At 38.4% G+C, this 27,669-nt stretch overlaps 1 protein-coding gene across 8 annotated transcripts in view; it reads right to left on the minus strand.

Annotated features, from left to right (window-relative positions):
• The window catches only part of LOC148224178 (uncharacterized), a 470,521-nt gene that overhangs the window by 285,270 nt on the left and 157,582 nt on the right, over positions 1-27,669 (minus strand). For 6 of the 8 annotated variants that reach the window (XR_015802136.1, XR_015802134.1, XR_015802137.1 and 3 more), the window contains 4 exons: positions 21,747-21,856; positions 10,877-10,979; positions 4,054-4,191; positions 3,194-3,297 (listed from right to left, as the gene is read on the minus strand). Coding sequence is in view for 1 of the 8 variants with exons in the window: in XM_088160982.1 (XP_088017108.1) it covers positions 3,231-3,297; positions 4,054-4,191; positions 10,877-10,979; positions 21,747-21,856 (418 nt within the window). In the remaining 7 variants the exon portion in view is untranslated. Of the gene's footprint in view, positions 1-959; positions 1,684-3,193; positions 3,298-4,053; positions 4,192-10,876; positions 10,980-21,746; positions 21,857-27,669 lie in introns of those variants that run through there. The other 2 variants (XR_015802140.1, XM_088160982.1) reach the window with 1 other exon arrangement.

Raw genomic sequence — 27,669 nt, forward strand, 5'->3', positions numbered from 1 at the left:
TAGCCTCAAGTTTCCTATTTATAGCTCTGATGTGGAATACCATTGGCACATTTAGTCAATTGTCCTTCAAATGTCTTCTGTACATGGGGCTTTTTTCCCCTTTATGCTTGAGAAGATCTCAGAGACTCAGCTTCAGGGAATGTAGTCGAGTTAGACTCCTGTTCATTTCTGTTAGCTGAATTTATGTTGTAGGCTTCTGTTGGGAAGTGTCATATTGTTGCACGCTCTTAGTTGCATTTAAAGTGGTACACTCACATTGGCTTTTCCCTTTAGAGGAAACTGCATTTCTTTGGATGGCTATAACTCAAAACACTTGGCACTAAATCCAGAGAACTAGGTAAATTGCAATGTTAGTTATGAAAGGAGTGGTGGTGAATTTTTCGTCCTCCTCTTTGTCACACTTTCCTCCAGCAAGAAGTTCTGCATTGAGAGTATACACGAGGCAGAAAATAAGTCCCCATCAGAGGAGTGAACCCAAAGATTTGAGAATCTCACCATATGCCTCTTCATACACAGAACACTAAAGGTTTTGCTCCTCAAGCTAAAAGTACAGCATCTCAAAAGACTCTACTTCTCTAGGAGATTTACCAAGAGAAACACACTATAGTTGCTGAGGTGAGTAGGTGTTAGTTCAAACCTTGTAAGTTAAAAGTAACATCTCATAATCTCTGCTAAATGTAATGGGTAGTTGAAGAAATGAAGCTAACCCAGGTGTAATGATTAATCTTAGTGTGAGTCATGACCCTGGCAGCTGCATCCTGAACCAGCTGCAATCTATATAATGCATTCCCAGGAAGACCAGACAACAAGGAGTTGTATTAGCACACAGTGCAGATGGTATTAATACATGTACCAGCAGCCTCAAACCCAGCCAAAAAGAGCAAAGGTCTTAATTTACTAATATTCTTAAAAGGATAGCAATTTGTCTAAGATATTTATTATGCTTATAATCAAAGAGCTTGATTTCTAGAATTAATCCTTTTATTGCTAACAAAAAATATTACCATGAAAAAAGGTTGCTAGAGTGGATGAAGTCTCTGAGCAATGCATAGGATTAGCCATCAGCAATACAATTTTTCCTCCTCCTCCCCCTACACAGTGTCAGGGTCATGTAAAGTCAAAACACTAAATATAGGACAACATCACTGGAAAGCAAAGCAAGCTTAGCTGGCCACAATGGAAACACAACAGAGGCCAAGGTAAACCCATCAAAACAGCATGATTAGGCTAAAACAACAACAGGAGACTTGTGAAATCAACAGAGAGTATTTGTTACTTAACCCAGTTCTGTATTTATGAGATTTATTCTGGAGATCTGAATAGGTTATTGCAAGAAGGGAAACCAGAGCAGACAGATTAGGACTGCTTGCAGGATCCTTTGTGGGAGATCTACAGGTTTGAAAGCATTTCACGAATCGATTGTCGTTCAGGAAAGGCAATGCCCCTTCCAAAGCAAGGGAACAAAAGTGTTTACCTAAATCAGAGCTATCTGGACTGACAAGCCTCATGTCTGCAGGCAAGCACAAGAGATATGGAGCCAGTTTCTTCAGCCTGGGAAAGATCTTTTTCCTGGAGAGCTCTGATGTCACTCAGCTCCTGACTTCTTCAATCTGTCACACACTTCGAACAGAACTGCTGCTTTAGGCTTTCACTGTCTACACCAGTTTTTTCTTCCCTTCAGAGCTGTCAGTTCAAAAAGAAAAGAGTCTGGCAATAAACTGGACTTTTTAAAATTTGTTCTCTATTTTCGGTCATGCTCTGAATAGTCTTTAAGCAGCCACTGTTAATTGAGAAGAGGAAGCTGTAACCACATGGCAAGTTTTGCAGTGCTCAGTACCTGGACTTTGTGATGCAGGAATGGTGACATGGCTGACAGGACTAGGCATGTAAAGGTCTTAAGAACTTCAGTGGCAAAATGGCCAAAGAATTAGGATAAGTATTAAAGCATTTTGGTATTCAGCCTGCTTACTGGCACAGAGCAGAGCAGCAGTCTGACATGCTACTACATGCCTGTATACTGAGTTGAAGAGCAGGTTTAATTTTAGGTTTAATGATTGCTGACAAGTTCCTTTTTATCACATCTTTTGTTTCACTTTAAAAAATAGTTTGAAAGGAACTTGACATACAGTTTCAAACCAAAACCCAGCTCCAGATTTCTCATCTATTCTATCATTTCCTTCTAAGTTGCCTGTCACTGCAGCAGTTGATTATGAATCACCCTCATATTGAGGAGCTCAGGTCTCCTTCTGACCTGCACTGCAATTCAGAATCTGTACGGAAAGTAAGACCGATTGGGAATGGTGCCACAAAATTTCATTTGCTGTAGAGGCTCTTTTCTAAATTAAACTAGTTAGAACTAAGCTGATTCATAAAACCATGCTGCATTTTTTAAAACTCCATTTCTAAGCTATTCTCCCACTGCTTGAAAAACATGCACCTATTGATTAAGGCCTGTCCTAATTCACAGCAGCTCTTCAGTAATGCTGCAGTGAGAGCAGTTGTCAATATAGGGTACCTAGATCATCCAAATAAAATGAAAGATCTTCAACAGTCATCAAATACAGTGACTGGAGATATTGTTGTAGCAGAAATTACATGAGAAAACCAATGAAATGTTTTTATTCCTGCAAGCTGGGTTTGGCCCAGCTGAAGACAGTGCTTTTACTGGTAATGACCCTGTGCAGGTAATGACTCTGCTGCTTGTGGGAGGGAAAAAAAACAATAGTCAATAACCTCGAAAAGAATATAAGATAAAAGATAATAAAAATAAAATATAAAATTAGTCCTTTACAGTAAATTTTCCCTACATTATTCTAGGCAACATTTTGGAGTCTTTTGATCCTTAGCCCACTGTAAAACAAATACAAGATTACTTTATCCTCCACATGTTCCTGGGCACTTGCAGGAGGAATAGCATGAATTATTGTATTAATTTGTCCTGGATGATAAGTATTTGCTGTACCATTCTGTCCCCCAGGAATGGATGTCCCAGCAACTTCTGGACCCAGATATAGGTCTCAGAGCAAAAGGGGAACCATATGGAAAAGTGACTATGGTCCGAGCCACACTAGTTTAAATTTTCCCCATTCCCATAGCTTCTGAGGAGTAAACGGATCAGAGGCTCACCAAGCTACTGACTGCCATCCCACAGAAAGCTCTTCTCTGGTCCCCTCCACAGAGCAAATAGTCATACCTGGACAGGTTCCTTCCTCCCAAGTCTCTTGCAGGTTTTAATGACTCAGAGAGACCTGATATCGGTTCTGGGCTCCAACAGAACAGAAACAACAAAGGTGTCTCCTAAAAAAGATGGCACAAATGAAGGCACAGTATAAACCAGCACACACCTAAATGAGCTCACTGTTTTTCATTTGTAGTATGTTCACCCTCCCGCCCCCATAACAGCAGATTATTATTCACCTACAGTAACATCTGTTCCTTTGCCACAGTCTCACCGGTGTCAGAGCTGTGCTGGAGCAACTCCTACATCCCCTTCCAGGAAAATCTCCAGTGAGGCACAGTATTATAATGCCCTGACCACTGAGAGTTGTATACACCAGATGGATACTACCAACCGGAGCACTTTAAGCAAATACACACTACAAATTAAAGCAATCAGTCAGCCTCAAAGAGGAGTAAGAAATATAAACAGATTTTTTTTCTGCCAAAATTCAGCTTCACAATAAAAGCTGCAATGCTGCACTTTCAAATGGCAAAAAATGTTTAATTTCATTAAGATCATTAACTCTTATTTTTGTCTTCTGACTTTGCTTTTATTTTATGGCATGGTAAACTACCATAAACTGATATATTGTCTATTTACTATTTTAAAATGCCAGAGGCCTATCTTTATTTTATTGAAACAAACCCATTGTCAGATTCTAGACTGAATTTTTTTTTCTGAATTAATTTTTCCCTTTAAACAATCTCTTCCTCACCCAGAAGTTTCAGACTCTGTCACAGAAAATCAATGGTGTTTCCTGAGCTCTTTTGTGCAAAGTATATACAAACACTGCTCTAACCTGTATAACTTGAATTATTCTCTTCAGCATTTACCAGCATTTAACACCAGCTGAGGTGTTAAAGTCCTCTGAGAATTCCTTCCTGTTCCTGAGAGATATTGCACGGTCTGCCTGGAAGCCCTCAGTCACAGGTATCTTCTCTGTCAGGGCAGAAGAGGGCAATCTGGAAGGCCTAAGTGAAGCAAAGGCACAAATAATGTAGTCCTTAAGCCAGGGGCTGGCCAGGAGAATGAGCTCTATAACAGCTAGAACCTTCTACAAAGAAGATAAATATACCAGCCTGGCTGCAGTTCAAGGTCCTGTCTGATACAATTCAAGGTGGTGCAACTCATTTTGTGGCAACCACAGCAATGCATGCCAAATTTGTTTCACCATTATTTCACTCTTCCATCAGATCAGGGTGCCAAAGGTGACATACCTGCAGTTTACTCAGTTTGTCCCTCAGTTTCTTCCTTTCTGGCTTTTAGCATCTCATCTGACAGCAAGCTGCCACAGTTTAAACAATCTCAGCAGCACTCACAAACCATATCCTTTTTGTTGTTCATTTTACAAAATTAAAAACATTAAACATTAATGTCTCTTGAGTTTCCTCTCCCCCTCTACCCTCCCACCTCCTGAAGTAAAATATGTTTTTCCACATCAGAAGGAAGCAATACTCTGTTGTGCCCAATACTTTGTGGGTGTGGGTGTTTTCAGGAACCACATCTGAGAAGAAATCCCAGAGGTAATTGTAATCATTCCTTTCACTCCTGGGTACTCAAGCACAGGATTGTCTGCAATCAATTTGTTCTTGCATCCTAGTATTAAACTCCCTGTGTATAAAAGTATCACAAGCACTTTCTATATTAATCCATGTAGCAATGTTCTAAAGAGCTTTTGATTATGCTGCAAAGAAATTACAATGCAGAGGAAAAGCCACTAAAGTCTACTTGAGCATTACCACGAAATACAAAAGTTGGGTCTGATCCTTCAGTCAGTGAAATGGAGGAGTCTTGACTGCACTCACTGATTTTTCAAGGAAAATTCAGGTATGTGTCTCTGTAGCCTACCTTAATCTTATAACAATGAGGGTTACAAATCTGCAAAAAACATGACAGGAAATTACAACACATTAAATGTAAAGTATATGAACAGAGATCCTGATTACTTTCAAGCTCCGTTTGTTGTTGTTGTTGGGTTTTTTGTCTTTGTTTTTTGGTTTTTGGGTTTTTTTTTTGTTTGGTTTGGTTTTGGTTTTGGTTTTTTGTTGTTGTTGTTGTTGTTGTGGTTTTTTGGGGGGGTTGTTTGGGGTTTTTGTTTGGGTTTTCTTTTTTTCTTTTTTTTAATATCAAATACTTGAACCAACAAAGATCCCAGCATCATAGGCTGGTCTACAAGTAGCCTGCAAGAGGGTTTAATCCTTGAGCTCTATGCCCTGGAATATTTTATTTGAAGCTATCCCAATATTTGCTGATAGTATAAAGTTTACTATTTAGAACTACTGTTGGGGGAGCATGAGGGATTAATACAAGAAACTTCAGATGACTTTCTCACCTGCAAATTTACTTTAAGGAACTCACACCACTCTTCTGTCCAGCCTTGTCACTCCCAGACAGAAAGTTTCTGAGCTAGTCTGTTTCCAGCTACTCATAAGAAGCATTTCTCCAGCCAGCATTGCTGGATGTAAGTGAAAGTCTACAGACAATAACCTTACATGTGGTCTTTGAGGATTTTCGCTCTGTTTAAATTTTCTACGAAGAATATATGAGCAGAACATAATGCCTCACTATGTTTTTAACTATTTTCAAAAAGGTTGGGAATGAAGTAGTTCAATTCCCAAAAAAGGATAATAAACAAATTTGTGTGCTAAGCTGTGACAGTTGAGAGGACAGAAGTCCTGGCACTGTTTCCCCCTTCCTAACTGGACACGCACACAGACATTTCTACATTGCACATTAATTTCTTATCAGCTCCAAGTGCCTTTCCCATGAATGCTCAGGCACCAATTCTAAAGTGCACTTCGATGAACATCCTGAAATAAAGCACTGTAGTGATTCAACCCCAAAATCATACCAACCTGCCTACAACAGAAGCTTCTCAATATTTGAGTGATTATACACAAAAGTACCTCAAACCAATGAAAATGTACATTCTCTCTGCCCACTACAACTTGTGGTAACTTGTGCAGGCTGGATTTGATCCAAATATCTTGCAGGGAGATTCCTTACCTCTGCATTAATCCTTCACATCAATTCTAATCCTCTCAGTATACTGTTTGCATTTTGCAAGTTTTCATCATAAATGACAAGGAATTTTAGGTTAGATATCAGACAAAACACAACAATGTAAGAAAGAAAGAAATAAAGCAAAGCTATTCAGGGTCTGACAGCATTGGATAAGTAAGCAACATCACCCACAGGGCAAAAATAAGAACAAGAATGAACATGGGACTATATGTTGCAGGTTTTGTAAAATGCAATAGAGATTTGGAAGAGCCATAAAAGAAATCCACACAGTAAGCAAATGCAGCTGTAACTGGAGTTTTATGAGAGTGATGGATTCCAAGAGTAGAAAAATCAGAAAACTGTAAAAAACACAGGGGAGTTTTATGCTGCTGTAGGACATTTGAGTGTATGGAAACAACGAGGAGAGGAGAGGAGAGGAGAGGAGAGGAGAGGAGAGGAGAGGAGAGGAGAGGAGAGGAGAGGAGAGGAGAGGAGAGGAGAGGAGAGGAGAGGAGAGGAGAGGAGAGGAGAGGAGAGGAGAGGAGAGGAGAGGAGAGGAGAGGAGAGGAGAGGAGAGGAGAGGAGAGGAGAGGAGAGGAGAGGAGAGGAGAGGAGAGGAGAGGAGAGGAGAGGAGAGGAGAGGAGAGGAGAGGAGAGGAGAGGAGAGGAGAGGAGAGGAGAGGAGAGGAGAGGAGAGGAGAGGAGAGGAGAGGAGAGGAGAGGAGAGGAGAGGAGAGGAGAGGAGAGGAGAGGAGAGGAGAGGAGAGAGCCCTGCAGCCTCTGAGACCAGTGGCAACACTCACGAATGGTTACACAAATGCTCAGCATATCCACAGATATAACCCAGCTCCAGAGGCTTTTCTCACACATTATGAAGTCTTTTTTCTAAGGTTAGCTCATTTATTTCTGTTCTTTTTAGTCATTCTATGTAATTGACCCATTTATGACAAAAATCCTGCATCATAACAAACACAAGGATACTTCAAAGGAAAACACATTTTTTTCCTGACAGCCTTTCAGTATAGTCACTTTGGTATAATAACAATCTTTATCATGAAAAGTGTATTGACAGTGATCATAGAAAAGTGAGATTCTTTAAACAGGCCATTTTCCAAGGTATTGTAAGGTAATTTATGCATAGTTTTCAGCTAAATCTCAAATAGCTATCCACAAATCAGTATTACAAAGATGTTTATTAAGTGCTTCACCAAAAGCAAATCTGAATTTGTGAACTTAAAAAGAACATGAATGAGAGAAAACAACAGTAGCAAAAATGAAATTCTCAATTATGTTACAGACTTTTTTCACTTCAGTTTCAGTTTAGACTGTAATGAAGAGCACAGAACGGAGATCATCACATCTCAAGTGTTTATATTTATGCACCTGCAGCTTAGGAAAGTTATGAATACAACAGGGATTCTCCTGTTACGCTTTTTACTTTCATCACTCATGCATTTGCAAATAGAGACCTTTCAAAACTCCAACAGCAATGACAGTACTTCCAGCTGTACAGGATCTACTCGTTTTCTGAAGGCCATCAGAACAGACAAAAAAAGTCAGCCAGAGGGTCTTCTTTAACAGCTACACAAGCTCCTGATGTTAGGGCCCAGCTCTGTGTGATTCTAAGCTCTGGCTTAGGGCTCACAGAGTCAAGCCCTTAAGTGTGGTATCAATGGAAAAATAAGCAGAGGCTCCAGAACAGAGAACAGCGACTTGAAAGGCCCACACAAATCACCCATTTCTGCAGGTGCACGGACTCCATCAGTTGCACTTCACAGAGTCTGTGAGCATGTGGCACTTAGACTAAGCCACCACTTAGTCTGCTCAGACAATTTCCTGCTAGTAACATGGGGAAAAGGGATTGGCATCCAAGTACCCCTCTTTCCCCTTTGGCTTTTGGAGTCCCTTCTGAACTCTCTGCTCATGATCTTTGACATCCAGCACCACAACTGCACTGGAAGAGGCAAGAAGCACCCATATCTTTTCTCACTTTTCTCCTTTTTCTGGTGAAGGAGCAGATGGCACAATGGCAGCATATTCTCCTGAGTGAGCTGGGGGATGGAAGCTTACTTCTTTGACATTGAATTACCCCCAGACATCCCAATCCCAGATGGGACACCCTCCAACGTTTTAAACCTGTACCACTTGTACTGTTCACTCATAGTAAGGCTATCAATATCTGTCTCAAGCTGATGGAAGCACCTTCTGAGTAAAGTCTATGAATGCTGGAAAGCACTTTAGAATTCTGACTGTATCTTATCATTTTGCCAGCTCCTTTGATAGCATAATGCTTCTGAGACTCTCTTCAGACACTGTAAGACCTCCAGCATAGGGTTGTGTTTGAGGAGGCACCTTTTCCTTTCATTGAATCTGCCTCTACCCTGACCTCTGTCTTCACTGCCCTGATAAACACAGAATTCAGTCCAAAAACAATGATAGCATCCTTTCTTCCCTTTTTCTTTCCTCTCCTATACATTCCTAACTGAAATACAAAGGCTCAAGGCTGCCTACTACATGCAGGATCTGTCTGGTGTTTTAAAACAGCAAAACACAGGCCTGGTGCTCTGTGACAAAAGAATAGTGTTCCATGAAAGACACCGTGCCACAAGATGCACATAGTGCCATGGGATGCCCGTCTGTCAGGAGACTTCTTTCAGAGTGGTTCAAAGTTTCATGTCAAAAGGGAGTGGCTAAAGTGGATTCCATATATAATAATATCAGACCTTTAGCATTATTTGAACGCAGGATTTTCAAAGTATAGGTTTTGTGGGTTTACAAATCTCTACTTTGTAAACTGCATGCTTTTCAAATAGAGCTCCAGAACCCTAGAGAGCTGTCTTTAGGAGGCTTTGATCTTTCTAGAGCACCTATCTTTGTGTCTGTAATTGCTGTAGTTTAATAAGGCTCCACAGCACTTCAAGAAAGAAAAAACCCTTTTATTAGGCCTGTAAACCTAAGTTACCATAGTGATATAATGTGCTGCTGTGGGTACCCTGCAAAAAAACCCAAAAGAAGAATCTCCATGATGAAATTAAATGAAATATTTATTAAACATGGTGCCAATGTCCCAGGTGGTATGAAGAAACCTTGTGGTATGCTGAAAGGCTTGATCTTTCTAAGTATTATGAATGCTGATTTAAATGATTGGGTGAAAGCTGGGGAAGTTATGGCTGAAATTTTGGCTAAAGATGACAGGTCTGGGTTTCAAGTTGCACAAAGCAGTCTGAGGGATTAAGCCAACAAAACCCACTCAAAGATATCCCGTTTCAAAAAGGGTAATCTTAGTATCAGTGATTCACACTCAGACAATGGTGAGGATTCCTTATTACTCCGACTTCGCCATATTAATCTTACTTTACAAATACATGCAGTGATTTATATCATGTTTAATTAACTGATTGAGGGCTCCTGTGGTAAAATGGCATCACATTAGGCTCTGTCCTTATGGCAAATGCGAATCACATCTTTAGCATTGCAAGAACAAAATATCATGGGATTCACTGATGACAGGATGTAGGAATCGAAATAAGGTCCCTCCTGTTGTTTGAGAATCCAGTAAGGGTGGTTGCCATATGCTCATCATTTCCAAGGGAAAAAAAATGACAGGATAGAAGAAAGAACTGCTCTAGTTCATCCAATATGTTCAAATCTCAGATGAAAATGATTGTACAGCAGTTCTGTACTGAGGCCAAGTTTTACATGAAAGTGCATAGCAAACTTTCAGAAAGCTTATAATGAGAGATCTTTCTAATGTGATTTTTTTCTGTATTTAAATAAACTGCTGTGTGAAATTACTTCTTTTTTTAGAGAAAAAAAACAGACAGAAAAAAGAGATGAACTAAATAAAGAAAGGTTTCCCTGCCAGTAACATAAGACAACACAAAATTAACTTAGCTTTTGCTATGAAGAATTATTCCCCTCAAGCACTCACAACCTGTTTTTGAAGATAAAAACTACAACTGTTATCGTCTGATAAAATTAGATGTTGTTTATAATTTGCTACTAACACTACCAAGATTAAAAGCCCTGTTTATATTATTACAAAGTTTCTTATAATTCAGAAAGTGTTTTATTTTTAAAAGCTGTCCTATTAAGCGACTGTAATTTTTATACTTACAATGAACCTTAAATCCAGTAAATTATCTAGCAATTGACAAATCATTTTATGAGTCACAGTTTGCTCCCAGGAATTCAGTGGATTTTTGCAATTTGTTTCTATGGCAAAGAGGATAGCAGTGGGATGGGAGAAGCAGGTTTCGCATTTTCCAAAGCTATTATGAGATTTCAGAAATGTTCCCATTCCTCACCAGGACCAAGACTTTTTGAATTTCATGCACAAGAATGAGAGATGAGCAGACAGTATTTAAAAGGTGGGTAAGTAAAGCACTCAGTGGTGCCTGCTTTGCCACTCTCTCCCATTTTCCACAGACTGCCCCAGGTCTTAGTCTAGTCCGACACATCAGGGACACATCAGGTCTCAAGGTCTCCTGCTCACTAGCAGGGCTCCACTTTACATAAAGAGTTAAATGCACAGCAAGCAAACAACTCAAAAGCCACATTCAGGGCTCTCTGTAAATCTCACGTTCAAGTCTCCAGGCCTGAACCTTGATTTTCCACATTCCAGGTGAGTGCCCTGACCCATCGTGGCGCTACCTGATACTCCAACTTTGCCATCTCCTTCTGGTTTCAACCAGAAATTCCATCCGACAGCTGACAAATCTCTTCTTATGAAAGTTTCTTTGAAATTGATACCTGCCTGCAAAAAAAAAAAAAAAAAAAAAAAAAGTTTCAGTTTCCTCAAGCCAGCCTTTTCTATCAAAGAAAAAGAAAATTCCCAATCCCTTCTAACCATTTCACTGATGGTTAAAATTGAACCACTTGTATAGCTGGGCAACCAGGGCAACCATCAGCTGGGCTGGTGAGTTTGGCAATGCAGCCAAAATCAAGGGGTGACATTTTTGCCCACAAACACCTGGGCAAACCATCTTTCCAATCAAATCTGCTGAAGAGACGACTTTGTAAGATTATGCTCCTGTGCCCCCTCTTCCTCCTTTATCAGAAGTCACCATGCTTCACTGCTGCTAGAAGCATTAGCATGGTTTTGTGATTAGAACAGTTATGTATGCTTTAGAGTCAGTCACGTCATCCTGCCCCTGTTCAGGTCTCTTAAAACTGAGTAGAAACAGGGTAATTATTTGCCCTTTGCGATATATATAAATTCCAAATCTCATCGTATATCTTCTCAAAGTTTCACTATGAAGTAATCCCCTTTTCCCTTCTCTCTGTCCCCACTACATTTGATATTTTAAAAAATTTTGAAGTTATTTTCCAAATGTGAAGCACTAACAGGATATCAAAACCAGCTTGGTTTGTGCTTACTTAGTAGGAGAACTGTTATCACAATAACTGCAAATAAATGTGTACTATTTCATACCTTCTGTTAATAATTTTCCAACTTGCAGGGATTTTAACACCTGTACCATTAGTTCACGATAATTTGTGATAATTCCTGAAGTTCTGAAATGCATTTTTAAATTTAAAACATCATTTCAAAGGTCTTTTTAAATAAAGGAATTCGGCATAATCCATAATTATTTCTTACCAGAAAAAAAGAATGTCTAAATATTCTAATAATTCTGATCCAATGCTAGGGGAAATTCAAAACTGATTGCACATAGAAGAGCATTTTGATGCTGAACAAACTGATTTTAAGATGGATATATCTGTTTTAATATCCTGAGATTATTTTCACATTCTATGCAAAATTAGCTACCTGTAAAAACATACTTTTCATTTTACTGTTTTAAAAGGCCTTTAAAAAGTTTAACATATATAGATATAGACATAAATATTGATAGAGATATATGTAACACAAAACATCCTGAGCAAGGATGATTAACTATTTTTGGCTAATTTTTGCCTAAAATTTACTATCGACTATATTGGGACTAAACTGCATTTCCCTTCAAAAATAATTCACATTTGAATTTTCTAATATTTAGAGTAGAGCTTTAAGCTATGTAAAAGTACCTTGAAATATGTGCAGGTCAAAGTAAAGCTTCATTTTAAATATTTCAAATTGTTATAGTAACTGCTTTGAGATAATATGACATTTACAGTAATTGCTGAAATTCCAATTACTTTCAGTAAAAGCTGCTTCTTTTGCAGGCTGTTAAAAAATATAAAGGTACATTGGATATTGCATTGCTGGAGACAGAGTCTGCAAGTAAAGGCAATTAAATGTGAGTTTGATGATACACAGCGTACTGGACTAACATTAAAAAGACTTTTCCACGTTTGACTGTTTACCAGTTTTGTCTTTAAATAATAGTCTTCTTTTGGCATGTAATGTATATCTGCTTGCACTAAACATAATTTATGAATATTTTAACACATGTGTGCTCAGTGGGGTGTATTATCATACTGATATAAATAGAATTAATGAGCAGTCAACCTGCCACATGTCATGACATATGACAGGGCAGCCAGAGCATGGGAATAATTCTTTCTGTTTCATATTAGAGCTTCTTTTCCCAGTTGAATTTTTGTTCCCAGATGCCAATGGACCTAATTTTCTAAGGACCATTTACAAAAATAGGAAGAAATTAAAACCTGGACTAATTTATCTTAGGTCACTTCAAAGAATGATTATTTTTATGCAATTTCAAATGCATAAATAAACAGATTAAAGTAAGTGGGATTTTTTCAGTTAATTTTTAGGGTTTTCACAATGAGAGGTTAGATATCTGCCTCAACTTTCCTTCCTAATAAGCAAACATTTTATTTGTGGTTGATTTTGAATTTGTTTCAATGTCATGTTATCTGTTTCTTCTGTTAAGGGTCTAGAATATAATGACCGCCTAAATACAAAGATGACATGTACCAGGTAAACAGTTATTTTGCAGAAAGAAATACAGACACAGGTAGGTAATATCCTTTTAGCCAATGATTCATTCCAATTTCAATGGCTAGGTAACAATCTGATGAACATAACTACTAATTATTTTTTTATAAAGATATACAGTAAGTTGACAGAACATGCAGAATACAAACCTAGGCCAGATTCCCTGTTTGGCACTTTTTTTGAAAGAAATATTGAAATGTAGTATGAATTTTGTTTTCAAACAGTTGCTCAGTAAGCTTAAGGCTAAGGTTCATAATAAAATTAACAAATTAGTATCAGTCAGACTGACCAACTAGTATCTAATTAAAGATCACTGACTTGAAAAGTTTTCAGCAAGGAATGCAAATGTTCTTTGATGTTGCAGTGCTGGGCTACTGAAAACAGTGGAAGGTACATACCCTGTTCTTTCTCCTTTTTGATTTACAACCTTATTTTTTTTAAATTATTTTACTGCCCATGAATCTTTGAAGTCATGACTCATTTTCCAACAGCAACAAGAGAGTCTTCTAAAGATGGATCTAGTTCAGGTTTGAAGACTTGAAAGACATAAAAGAGACTTATATTGGACTCATATTAAGGGACAAGGAGACACTCCAAGTTTTTGTGTCCGACGCTTTTCCCGGCAGGGCAGCGCGTCCCTTGGGAATCCAGCTCTGTCATTCTCAAAGAAAAGGGGCACCATCTAGTGCTTTTTTGGAGGAAAAGCTGCTAATACCAGTAGGGATGTAGCGGGGGGGGGCGGTGTGCAGTGTGGAGGAACACACAAAGGGGAGGGAGAAGAAATGACACTCCATTTTTTTTCAAAAGACAAGGAAAACCTGTTGGCCTGTTTAATCTTCCATTTTGAGGGACTGCAGTATTTAGCTTCAGGCTGTAAGTAAGAATTGTCAGCTTTCACAAGGTGGAAGGACAGATTCATAACAGCTAAAATAATATATACAATTTAAAATGAAGAGGGGGGTTGGTATACAGACATTATTCTGCTTAATAGGTATTTCTTCTCCTATATTACTATAGCAGAAGAAATTATTACTATACTATAATTATAACTATACCTAAATATTTCCCTCAGTCCTTTCCATTTTACATTCTCTTTATTAAACTAAAAAAAAACCTTTTTAAGTAATTTTCATTTCATTGAGGACTACACTGTGTTGTAAAGTTCCTGCAAATATTCTTACAAATAATCTTTCCAGAATTCACCCAACATAACAAAGAGGTTCTATGAAAAAATTATTTGTAGCACAAAATCATTTACAGTGCAATAAGATCAAGTTAACCACGCATGCTGCTAGAAAAAAGCTTGGGAAGTTTTATCTGATTGGCAAAATATGTTCATTTCTGAGTCCAGGGAAAGAGTGCTCTTTGATAAAATTTCACAGCACTAAAGTCTAATTATCTGAATGATTTTTGAAATCTCTTTGAAAACAACTTAGGAGGAGGGACGAGGAAATACTCTTTTCTGCTGTAGCTTAGGGAATAGATGACTTCCGAAGAATTGTGAAATAGTAGCTCAATATTGTTTAATTTACTGAGACTATGAATTGACAGAAATTGTATTAAGTCAAACTAATAAGTGCTCAGTGAAAATAACCAATGTTTCAAAGGTACATCTGCTTCTTGGGAGCCCCAGGTTGGAAATGTTTGTTTTGACCTACAGGAACTGCTGCCTTCAGACACCCAGAACAATCTGAGCTTTATGCAGAGTCAGGGCTCAGGACATGCTGAAAACTTGAATGTGCTGATATTCCAACCAGAACCCCCCCAAAAAACACGGTTGAAACCAGTGCTTGTTTGTTTGCTTTCTGGGCATAATCTTGGATTCCCTGGGTGCTTCAATCTCTTACTCAAATGTGTTGTAGCAACAAGGGAATGTCAGACTTGTGCATAAGACTAAATAAAAAAGAAATATTTCAACTAGAATAGTGCTGAGCAGAGCAAATATGTGGCTTAGTGAGTAACTCTCAGAGGGAAGCCTATCCTAAGAAATAAAACCAAAAATATACTTTATGTTGCTAAAGAGGTTTTCTTGCGAAGTTCATCATGCCTATTAAGGAGACTTCTTACCCAGGAAAAAAAAAAATGCAGGTACAGAATTAAGAGACTTGACTAAGAGCAGGTAAGTTGAGAGCAAATATAATGCTCATATCATAAAAAATGTCAGATTCCCTAATCCTGAACGGGACTAGGAACTGCAAGCAGGTCCTGACAATCACTCACGAGTGCTCCAGTCTAGTGGTATGAGCACAAGCTGGGGAACCATACCTGGGGGACATTTGCTTTGCAGCTGATTTAAGCACATCCACTCAGGGCCTGCTGCATGGATATCCTGAGCATACTTGTTTTCTAGTGAAATCAGGAGCTTGGAGCTTCTGCTAAGATCATGGACTCAAGTTGCTTCATTTTAGGCACCTATATTTTCAAATGGCACTATTTAACCTCTCTGTGCCTCAGTTTCCACATCTGTAAAACTTGATAGCTACGCTTACCTTGCATGGGTGTCAGAAAGATTATTTCAGGTCTCTAGAGAACTTTGAAAGGGAAAAGCAAACCAAACTGAATTTATGTATTATTTGTCATTTTTTTTATCCCATAAAATGGAAGTCAGATGCAGCCCAGACTGTGAACTATAACAAAATGTTCACCTAAGTCTTCCTTATGGCTCTAATGACAAAAGAACTGGTGAATTCAGCATGGATTTGCAGGAAGAAATCAGCTCCCCCACCTACTGACCTGGCAACACTCAGACTAAGTAATAAGTTTATGTCTTAAATAACCACAATATTTACTAACTTATCATTCTATATGTTTTCATTATATTGTTTAAATTGAACTATCAGTGCAGTTCATTGTGTATTTCTGATGTTTAAAAAAACCTTTCCTAAGTAGAAGAATCCCTGAGAGGGCACTTACTCTAGTGGGAAGAAAAAGAGTTGCCAATAAAATCTCTCTTTTGGGTTTTCCTTGGTGCAGAATGAACCTCATTAGATTCCAGGCTGACTCAATCTTGCCTTGGCAGGTTTCAGATCTTCTAGATTTGATCAAATGAGCCCATTAGAAAAATCTACACCAGTTTATCTCTAAACCTGAAGAATAATGGGACACTTTACCTAATGCATCCCCTTTAAAAGCAGCCGCTTACCTCCATGCTGGGTACCTTTGCAAATTCTTAACGTGTCTCCAGATTTTTTTGTCTGAAGCGTCCCTTTCCTTGCTCAAAGTATACCATTTTTCTCTGGTCTTTCCATTGTCACTTTCCTGACTCTATAGTTCAGTGAAACCCTCTGGTAATGACAGCACTGGAGTGATAATGTACTTCCCCGATTTCCCGTTAATAGTAGCACATGATCCAGCAATGAGTGCCAGATCAGTGGCAGAAGGATGCTTTAATATTTTCTAGAGGTAAAAGGACCAGTTCAATTTATAGCCTTGGCTAATTCAGCAGTTTTGCTCTGTCTTGGCACAGAAATGAGTGTTTTAGTTAAAACAAAGCCAAAATAAAAAAAAAAAAATCCCCCTTATTTTGCTGAGTTTCATGCCAAACAAAAAAGTACAATTGACTTTTTCTCCCTGAGGAAAGTTGTGAAAACTGCAAAATGCAATGAAGGAGTTAAAATAACTGAGGGGAAGGAGGGGAAAAAGAAGGGGCTACCCAGCAGCATCAAAAAGGAAAGCAATTTGTTTTTCTATTTTAATAAGAGACACATAATCACAAACTATCCAACAATACATGTACCCTTGCTGAAGAGCTGCTGATATTCTACATTAACCTTTGATAGCGAGAAGTGTATTTCCCCTGCTGTTTTCCACAATAAATTACGTTATATCTGGCATCCAAAGCTCTAGGACGCGTTCAGCCAGCTGGAAGCACCAGATTGGCCCAACATCCCTAACGTTCAGATTATAAATAAAGGGTACCTCATACTGCTTGTGTAACAAAAACAAGAAATGCAGAGGAAGGGCAACTTCCCCCCTGCCCACAGAAGCAAAAAACGTCAGTTGGGGAATGAAGAACAGGAATTCCAGAGGGCAGGGTTTCTGCAGCAGGATGCAATCCCCAGCACTCCAACCCTCAGACAAACGCAGGACTTGAGCAGAGAAATGAGACTTCACCGTTTGCATGTTTACTGGGGATTTGCACATAAATAAAAGCCAAGGGGAAGTATATGTGGCTCTGCTCTTCCCAGATGGTATAACCACACAAACACAGGCTCACACAGACACATATCTTCCCACTCTTTAGGCAGCATTGTCTGTTCTCTTCCAGCCATGAAAATAATTAGCTCAACCACAACCTCAGTTTCAGAGGATGTGGTCAAATGTGGCATGCTGCATGTTTCTCCCACGCCTCCAAATCAAGGGATAGTATGGCTGTAAGTATGTAACAGCATTGTGATAAGGTTGAGGAAAACCCTGCCTGTTATGATCTGGAAGGTGAAGATATCAAATAGGAAGAGAACAAAAGACAGTCCCAAGACACAAACACCAATATCTGAGAAAGGTTATAAATGGGCTTTTTGGGTCCAACTGTTCTCAAGGAAATCACTTCATTAGCTTCAGTGGGAGCACAACTGAACCAGTGCTGAGAGCTGCTAAACCAACTCTACAGATGGAAAAATTAACTTAATCTATTTATTCTAAAGGCTAGACTATGGTGGTCCCTGGTGAGGATGTAATGGGAAGTCAGATACAAGGAGCTGTTCTCCTCACCACTCCTTTTTGGTAGGGGCTGGCCACAGCTGCAGTGCCTGTGCTCTCCTGAGGGCAAGAATTAGCCCCAAATTGGTATATTCCATCTTCATTACTCCAGCTATTATATAAACATGGCTATATGCTTGCTTACTTAAGCTGAAAAATAGAAAAGAGGAATTAAAATTAAGGTTAATAGAGCCAGACAGAGTATTCCCCATTTACTTTGCCCTCACCATGGCTGCTTCAACCCTTCTGCCTTGAGTGGGTGCATGCCCCCACAAAAGGACTGTTTTTCTCTTTTCCTCTCTTCTCCCTTCCCTTATTTTTTTCCCTGGTGCCCTCTTCTCTCCCACTCTTACTGCTGCTGTGGCTGTTTAACTTTGCCTATTTAATGTGCAGCTTGAAATTTTTCATAGACACTAAGACAGGAGCTATCCCTCCCATATCTATAACACCATGGGTAACAGCTCTGAAGAATTGTCCTAATATTATTTCGGAAATTTGCTTTGTCTTGTGATGAATTTCATGACTGGAAGGATTTTGAAACTGGGCAAAGAAATGGCCAGAAAGATATCTACCAAGGTTTATCCATCTCTCTCTCCTTAAATTTGGTCTGTGCATTATTCTGAAAATTTCCATTTAACTCCCCTTTACGCAACTGAGATGCTGCCTGAAAAGCCTCTGATCTGTTGGGATTTGTAGGCCTGAAAGGGTTGCTGAGGTGAAACACATGCCACAGAATAAATCAGATGCCCTGATTTAATTTAGGAACATTTAAGTATTCGTGCTCCTCAGAGGGACAGAGGGGAAGCTAGGCTGAGTGCAAGAATCACAAGTTTGGTACTGCCTGTACATCCCAGGTTTAGACAACCCTTTCATGTTGTAGTGACTGATATTTCCCACTCAAAACCTATCCTGTTCAAATCCAGTTGTTGTCCCCCAAAAGATTGTTTGTAGTTTTTTTAAGAAATAGTGCTCCATCCCAAAGAAAAAGCACAGATGTACTGTTTTTTCTCTAACACTCCTTACACCAGTATGTGATTTTTCAAAGAAAAGAAAGAGAAACATTTTGAAGAGGCAGATCCACGGCACTGCATCCATGCTTTTTTATCACTGTTGGGGACAACTTACTGCACAGCTTGTTTAAGGATTCTGGATAGTGTAGTCCCAGCAGACATTTCCTGTACTAAGATGTATTCTCATTAGAGTTACCAAGAGGGAGTATTCAAAACATTATTTATCTGCACATAATCACTATATCACGCCATGTATCCTTTATTTTAATTCCTAGTCGCTTGCTAATTACACACCACACTGAAGGTCTCACAACTGCTCCCCTTTCAGCTGCTTTGTTTGCAAAGTGTCTGGCAATAATCTCCCAGCAGTGTATTATCATGCCCTTTTCATCACACTACTTAATCAATAGGGTAATGACCTCATATAAGCTAGTTCCAAGACCTAACCATGCCATGCTAAATAAGTGAAACCAACAAAACTTTGGGCTAGGCTATACGCCTCCTGTTTTAAAATACTGGATATGAACCATTCCAGCATTAAAAATTATAATATATAGAAATGGCAAATTCTTCACATCTCTTGAAAAAAAAAATAAAATAAACAAAATCATTCTACAGTACTATGGGGAAATAGCTGGTTTCTTTAGACTGACATAATTGCAAAACATGTATGTTCTTGGTCAAGTGTTCACAGGAAGATTTATACTGATAACACTGGCAACAACCCTTTCCCCCCATTACATTACATCATCACTTACAGGACCGAATGGTGACCATCACAGCTAATGGGATGAAATCACATGCAGCACACTTCCAAAGCAGAGGTTGGAACCAGCGTTCTTTTCAAAAGGATTTCTATTGTAGTGAGCAGAAGAAAAGCAGCTTCTCTCCATTTCCTGAGCTGTAAACTCACAAAGTGTGGTTCACTTTGATTTGTATCCCATGTCTGGATTATACTCTGTCTAATAAAGTGTATTTGAGATGTGCTTGGCAATGTGTGAACTCTGGAGCACATGTAGCATCACCCTAGTGCACCAATTCTCTTGTTCAGAGGAATGGTGGAAGTAAATTGGATCTGTCTGCTGTTTTGAACCACCACTTTTCCTAATACTAGTAGGAATTTAATTTTATAAATTTTTTTTTTTTTTTTTTTTTTTTTACATTGAATTTTGTTGTAACTGGTTAACAGAGAGAGGAACACAACTATCTGGCGCATGGAGTGACTGCGTATCCCTTCTATTTTTTGGGAAATCAGGGCAAAAAAAGCACAGAAGTGTCACTCCACAAAACCTCTGACAAAAAGGCTAGGAGAGAAAATAAACTGCTTTCATGACATTAACACAGCTGGAGTAGTTCAAGGACATCTGAAAAGAGGATGAGCATGCATTAGAAGAAGCACAAACCACACAGTTTTGTGCTACCATGGCAGTATCACCATATATTGCTTTCACATGAATGGAGATCTCTCCCCCCTAAATAGTGTGAAAGAAAAATAGTAGTTTTTAATCTGTTTTATCCCAGATATTAACTGAAACTAACCAATACACCTTGAGACAAAGTTTTACTGGAAATTTTTCGCTGCACTAATGCCACTTAGATTCTTTTGGCACCTTCCTTTTAGGTGTGTTATGGAAATGACAATGTGCCAGTCATCCAAGCTGTCAGCACCAGCTAAAATCTGTTCTGAGGCAGAGTAATTTACACTTGGATGAACACCTCCCAAGAAGTAATCACGTAAATACCTTCATGATGAAATGTAACTCACTGCTGGTTACGTAACTCCTATAATGAGCCTAAGTGTGATCTGTCCCAAAGATCTGAAATGGCTTCAGTGCAATATTCTTTTAAGATGATGTAGGAGATACTGGAGCAGTAACTATTCAGTGCTCTGAAGCGCTTGCTGTGTTGCAAGATATTAGTTCTGGACGACAAAACTGCATTTTGGAAAATATTCTCTCAAAACGTCCTACGTGACACTGGTCTGGTAAAGTAAGAATTTTGAAAAAACAACATCCTCAGACCCTTAATGAACTGAAACTCTCCAACTGGCCCATTTGGTAGTCTCACCCCTGCAAAACTATTACCTTTCCTTCTGATGCAGAGGACGAAATAGCGGACAATAGCAAAAAAATGAAGGAATTGATAAGACTAAGGAAAGAGAATAAAGAAAATTCCAGACACCTCCAACTGAGGTGAATTAACTTCCAACAGTGGGTGGTTTCACTAGACATTAACTGGATCCCTGACACTTATCAAGAGGCTCAGAATTAGGCAGTGTGAAATATCATTACCAGGTAACACAACACTGTCCTCTCACCAAAATCTGTCCTTGGATTACCCAGAAAGAAGAACATATAATTGAACTATTTCTCTAATCCATTCTTTATAGAAAATAAATTATTCCTATAATTATTGACATTGCAGTCCACCATTTGTTAAGTACAGGAAATCCTGATGCATACTGTGAAAGGATCCACTTCTAAAATGGCAACACATCCCTCCAACAGATGAACAGGAGTGTCTGGAATGAAATATAAGGCCCTCTGTCCTTTGAGGTGCTACTCAAAATCTGGCAGAGGGACCAGGCTGGATATGATGGCAATGACTTGCTTTCCCAGCTCATCACTCTGGTACCAGGTAGATTAGCATTTTGGTATTTCAATTGCCACCAGTAGTTTCCAAGATAACACTGACTTGAATGAACACTCTTGCAAGAGTATCTCTTGTCTGTCAGGTAGTTTTGAGTTTTGGGGAGTCTCCATATCAGGAAAACACCACTGTGTACATTTTCTCCTATTGCTTTTGTTCTGTAAGCATTCTTTTAATTTGAAGACAAAACTTCTTATTCCAGAGCATTCTGCTTATGCAACAATATTAAATAAAAAAAGATCAGTTGGTTTTCATCTCTTACCATGCAAGTAGTACAAGATTACAGCCTTCTCTTCAGCCCTGTAAGCCTTTCTGCAGTCAGAGGGCAACAGACCACCTTGGTCTGTCTGTTTTCTTCCAGACATCTCTATTCTACAAAGAAAAAGAAATGAGGAAAATGAAGAAAAACCAAAAATGTGGTAACTTTTCTCAGATATTAAAAAAAAAAGTTTAAACCCATGCATATTTGGAAAGAGAAACACACAATCTCTGAAATGTTTCACTTTAAGCACTAAACAAAAGAAAAAGCAAAACTAAAAACAAACAAACCAGAACAAAAAACTAAACCAAAACAAAAAATAACTAAAAGAAACTCAAAACCATTACCTCCATTGTGTAGGTTGCAGGACTTAATCATATGTACAGGCTGTATAGAAAGGATATCTTATCAGAAATGGCTCTAAGTCATCCAGAGACCTCCTGATGTCTGATCAAGGATTGAAGGACTACCTCAGAGAAAAGCCCATCTGATATAGATGGGGTGGGAGCAAATAAAAAAATCTAAGACATCAGAGCCTCAGATTTTTCACAGTTTGGATGTGTGTCAATATTAAAGCAGAAAAAAGTAGGGATTTGATAAAAGGATCTGATAAAAAAGCAAAAGAGGCATATAAGTGATAACTAACCTGATAGAGAACTAAAAGCGATAATCAAATTAAAGCTGATCCAAATGGGTTTCTGGAAAGCAGATTTTGTCAAGCTAAATTGATACCATTTTCTGATGTGATTACAAATGGGACTGCTAAAGGAAACCATCTTGATCGATGCCTGTAAGAGAACTGGCTTTGCATCACACTAGAGTTTGACTAAAAAGCTAAAAAGCATAAGAGATGGGATTCATCCAAAGTAATTATAGCTGTCTAAAAGTTTGGCAGCTTGTCTTAACTTCTCTATCTTCCCATTATAGTCTATGAAAAGAAAAAGATACTGTCAAAAAGTGATTTATGGTTTTTCAGATAAGTCCACTATCTCTTTCTGCAAAGGTCTCCATCTCTCTTCGTTGTTTGTTAAGAGCTTAGAAAACTAGCAATCATTAGAAACTAATTTTTGGATGGCTAAAATGAGATACAGTGAATCAGAATGGTACCTAAACTATTTTAAAACTGTGTAGCAGATATGTCTAACCCACCATTATGTGACTGGAACAAGGCACTAGTATTGGAATTGGCTCTTGCTTCCTAGACTATTTTTCACTTTTTTTAAAAAAAATCACATTTTCACAATATGGGAAGATGACTAGAAAATGGAAAATAATGGAGAAGACAGCTGGATTAGGTGAGTGCAACCAGATATTAGGTACTTCAGTATAGCTAACAGGAAGGCCGTGGATCAAGGAATGAGTACAATGAGACATATTTAATGAGGGAAGACTTGACTGGAAAAAAGAGATCCCACAGAGGAGGCAAGGTTTTGGGAACATGACAAGTAACCAGATTACTATGAATTTTAGAGTACTGCTAGAGTACTGCTAAGAGGACTGAATTTTTAGAGTAACAAAAAGCTACTATATTCATCAGATGTATGAACAATAATAAATAGGAGTAGGAAGGTTGTGTTATCTTATTTTGCATCAGTGAAATGACTAGTAATTTCACTGTGTTCCTGGTGTTGTTCTAAGAAAGACTATGAAAAATTCCATAGATTATGAGGAAGCCAGGGGAACAATTATGGTATTAGGAAACATGTCTTACTACAAGAGACTCAAGGCACTCAATCAATTAACTTATCAAAGCAAAAGTTAAAGAATTATTTGATCACAGGCTACAAGTGCCACCCACAGAGAACCAAAAAATGATAATAGAGGGCTCTTCAATCTAGCAGGCAAAGAAAGAACAAGATCAAAGGGCTAGAAGTTATAGCAAGAATAATTCAGTCTAAAAATAAGGTGCAAATTTTAAACATTTAGGGAATAACTTGCCAAGAACTACGATTTATTTTCTGTCACCAGGAAATAAGTTTTAATCAACACTTGGTCTTATTAGAACTTCATACTTCTACCTCTAAGCTTATTAATACATTAATTCCAAGAATCTCAGAACAATACTATGGGGAAAAAGAATAGATGTTGGAAGTTGGGAAGCATTCACTGCAGTTCATAAACAGCCAAGAGATTTATTTTCCATTTGACCACCAACTCACAGACCCTCTACCATGAAGCTTCCCTAACTGAAACACCTTCTTACTACTCCACACTGTGCAAACCTTTTTGATTAATGATTACTAACTCAAAATGGATTGTGCTAAAATTAGGAAGCAGGATGAAATCATAATTTGCAATTATCCCTTGCAGAAATACCTCAGTACAACATTTTTGAGTAATTTCAGGCATACCATTGTTTTCCAAATGCAAACGCAAAACACAAATCACAATATGGTAAAGATGTCTCAGTAGGCAATTAAAAATTAATCAGCTAATTAGATCAAATGAACAAGAAAATAAGGCTCAGGAAGACATTCTTTCTTATTAACATAATATTAAGTTACAAAAGACTTTTTCAGACAAAAAAAAATCATCTTTATTTCAAAAATCAAACCAGTCAATAAAGGAAACAAACAGTTATTTCTTACCTTGTTATCCCCATGAGCAAAGACAAAAGGAATTGACAGTAATAGCGAGTCAACTGCCTGTGCAACTGTATTAATTTCTTATTATTTCTAATCTTGTTAAATTTTTGAATCCACAATTTAACCAGCTTGTATTAAATTTATGGGTATTATACCTATATTGTGCTTGCTTTATACTTGCTGTGTCTCTTAAGAATCTTCTAGGTACTTAAAAATAAAACTAATGTGATCCAAAGTCTCACCTAGGTTTCTCCTTAGCAAGGTTACTCCTAATAAAACACAGGGCTTTACTATGGAGACGGATGTCAAAATAAGAAAAAAAAGTAGAGGGATCCTTAAGTCTGTGTTGGGAATGATAACATATACTCTCAAGGAAGGAAATAGCATTATAGGACACCTTATTGAATAAACCTCACTGGTAAAGTGGAAATGCTCAGGCAATCAGACTAGGAATGGGGCATGGTTGAACCTAATTAGATAGATTGCACAGATTAAGAATACCTGCTATTATAGGACAGTTCCTAAAATATTTTTTCAAATATCATATTACTCCAAAGCAAAGACCAACCACCTCAACCTTTTGGCTGGAGTCACAGGACATATGCCACAGCCTTCTGGGCACACCAGGCAATTTGGCAGCTGAGAGATGACTGTGATTCCCAGCACCCCAGTGTAGCAACCGTGTGGATGGCTCCCTGCATCACCCACAAGTAGAACGTTGTGCAGCCCTTCACAGATCTGTAACGTGGTATCCAGATTCATAATATCCAGTGACCCTTTTGCCAAGCAAACACAGCTTCCCTGTCCTTCTCATGAGACAGGCCTGGTTTGGGAACAATCCTTGAAATGCACAAGAGCTGCATGGGGTGCAGTGTTACAGGCCAGTCAGGACACAACTGCATTATTTACTTTTTTTTGGGGGGGGAAAGAAATCTAGAAAGAGTGTGCAATGGCTTAGAAGCAGGCTTTGCAAACCAATTCCACAATGAATGTATTTCACTTTGATCACCCCTTCTGGCCCGCAACAAAATTGAGGCAGTATTTTGTTTTGCAGAAATGAGTACCTTCAAGACCTGCAGTGGATTTATTATTTCTGCTAGGGCTTGCACTTCCTTTCTGATCCATGGCTGTAAAATCCAGAGGGACAGAACAGCACAGAAAATTACTGCAAAGATGTAGTGTGACATAGGAAGAGTCAGAGGCATTATGTGTGAACAACATGACAAAAGGAAAAGCCATCTGAAAATAAATTAAAAAAATTAATAATCAAAAGGGTGTCTAATTCTTATCTGGGCACTTGTTTGCTCACTCTGTGAATTCGGACCACCAAGCCATGGCATATAAAGCTGGAAGGGACACTGGGCCCAGAACTCAATCCTGCTTTAAGGAAGGTGCCATTCCTCAAGGAATGCTTGAGGAAGCAATTATATCAGAGAAAGAAATTCTTCCACCAGAAAACAAGTGAGGCATCAGAAGCATAATTTTTTCTATTCCTTCATTCTTGAAACCAGGGCTCTAAAATTACAAATCAAACTTCTATATCCAGTCCAAGCTTGGTCTTATCACTGAAACAACTAATAATGGCACCTGTGGGACCATGACGAACCAGTCATAGACTTCAAATCATTATACAGTGATTATAAAACTGCTGCTGGGAGAGGGTAACTTCTAATCACTCCAACATTAAAACCAGCAGCAGTTTATGTTGCATAAGAGTCACACACACACACATGGAACAGGGAGACTTCACTGTTAAGTATTTCCGTGTAAACTGTGGCTTATAGTTAATGGAATACAGGCTCAAAGGATAACGCATACAGTTTATAAAATGAAAGCCTCAAAAAAGGCACTTTAGTAACAGAATTTTTTTTTTCAATCACAAGCTATGAACCCTTGACACTAAAATAGTCTATCTAGAAATTGCTAAGTATATTGGAGAAACACAGAGAATGACTGTGTTTGGAGAAATTCATACTAGTTTGATCACTGATTTTTTAGTAAGCTGTTTAGGCTAAACATTCTCCTGGAACAGATGTATCATCAAAAGCTAAACTTGCTTTAAATAAATAAGCAGCGCGTATTTTCTTCTCCAGAATTTGTGATCAAAAAACTCTCCCTTCTGATCATCCACTGCTTTGTGTTTGGTAGCTGACAAAATACTTCACTAATTTACACTGTAGCATGTGAGAGTTTTAGCAAGTCGAGGTCTGAAATACAGTTCAGTTTTTGTCACTGATGAAAAAAAAACATCTACAGGATATATAGCAGACCAATATTTGTCAGGCTTTCCAAACAAGCTGGAATCCTATTCTTTCCTGTTCTTTAAAGAACTCTCTAACTTGTTTTCCTATAAGGGATTTTTTAAAAATCCAGAAACTAAGAGAACAGAACAGAAAAACCATTTCTCACTACTTGATAGCCTGGAGCTATAATACAGCAGGATCAACAGATTTAAGGAAAAGAAAAGAAAAGAAAAGAAAAGAAAAGAAAAGAAAAGAAAAGAAAAGAAAAGAAAAGAAAAGAAAAGAAAAGAAAAGAAAAGAAAAGAAAAGAAAAGAAAAGAAAAGAAAAGAAAAGAAAAGAAAAGAAAAGAAAAGAAAAGAAAAGAAAAGAAAAGAAAAGAAAATCTTGCTGCCGTAATTTCTATGAACAGTTTTTTATACTTGTTTATATCTTCTTGTCATATATTAACAATAAGGTAGCAGAGGGTGCACTTCAGCAGGGAGAGGACATTCTCCATGCCACAGCAAACAGTAAAAGTATGGACATGTGTGAAAAATAGTGAGAAGCTCTGAAAGCTCCTTAGCACAAGGAGAGACATAGCAAATAACTGATGGGTGGATGGGTGATGACTGCCTCAAGACTCCTCCTGGTCATTCCTCAGTGCAAGTCTCCCTGGTGTGAGCCAGCACAGCACTGACATGCCCAGGTGATGATACCTGTTCCAGAAGAAGCTGTTGAGCTGTCTACAGACAGCAGTGCACTGAAGCTGACTGGTCCAGCTAAGGATTAAGGAATAAGTCTTGGCTGTCTTGCACAACCCTGACTCCTCTCCTGAATGCAGTTCACTCTGATCACTAGACAACAGCTGTGCAATTAAGCCTACATTATAATAAATATTTGGAAGGTCCTCCCAGTGGTTATCTCCGGTTTTCTGCCAGGGGTCTGAACCTCCAGGGCTCCCTACAGACCCCTGCAACTTGTAGTCTGTTCATTGCCTGAGCTAATTCTTCTAAATGGCTCAGCCATTTTGGCTGACAATTTCCTCTAAATGCCCAGACACCAAGCAATGGAAAATTTTCTTTAAATTCCAGTTAAAGAGCAATGGAAAATGTCATTGC

This window comes from Sturnus vulgaris, chromosome 3 (assembly GCF_052056855.1).
Source record: "Sturnus vulgaris isolate bStuVul1 chromosome 3, bStuVul1.hap1, whole genome shotgun sequence".
NCBI lineage: Eukaryota > Metazoa > Chordata > Aves > Passeriformes > Sturnidae > Sturnus > Sturnus vulgaris.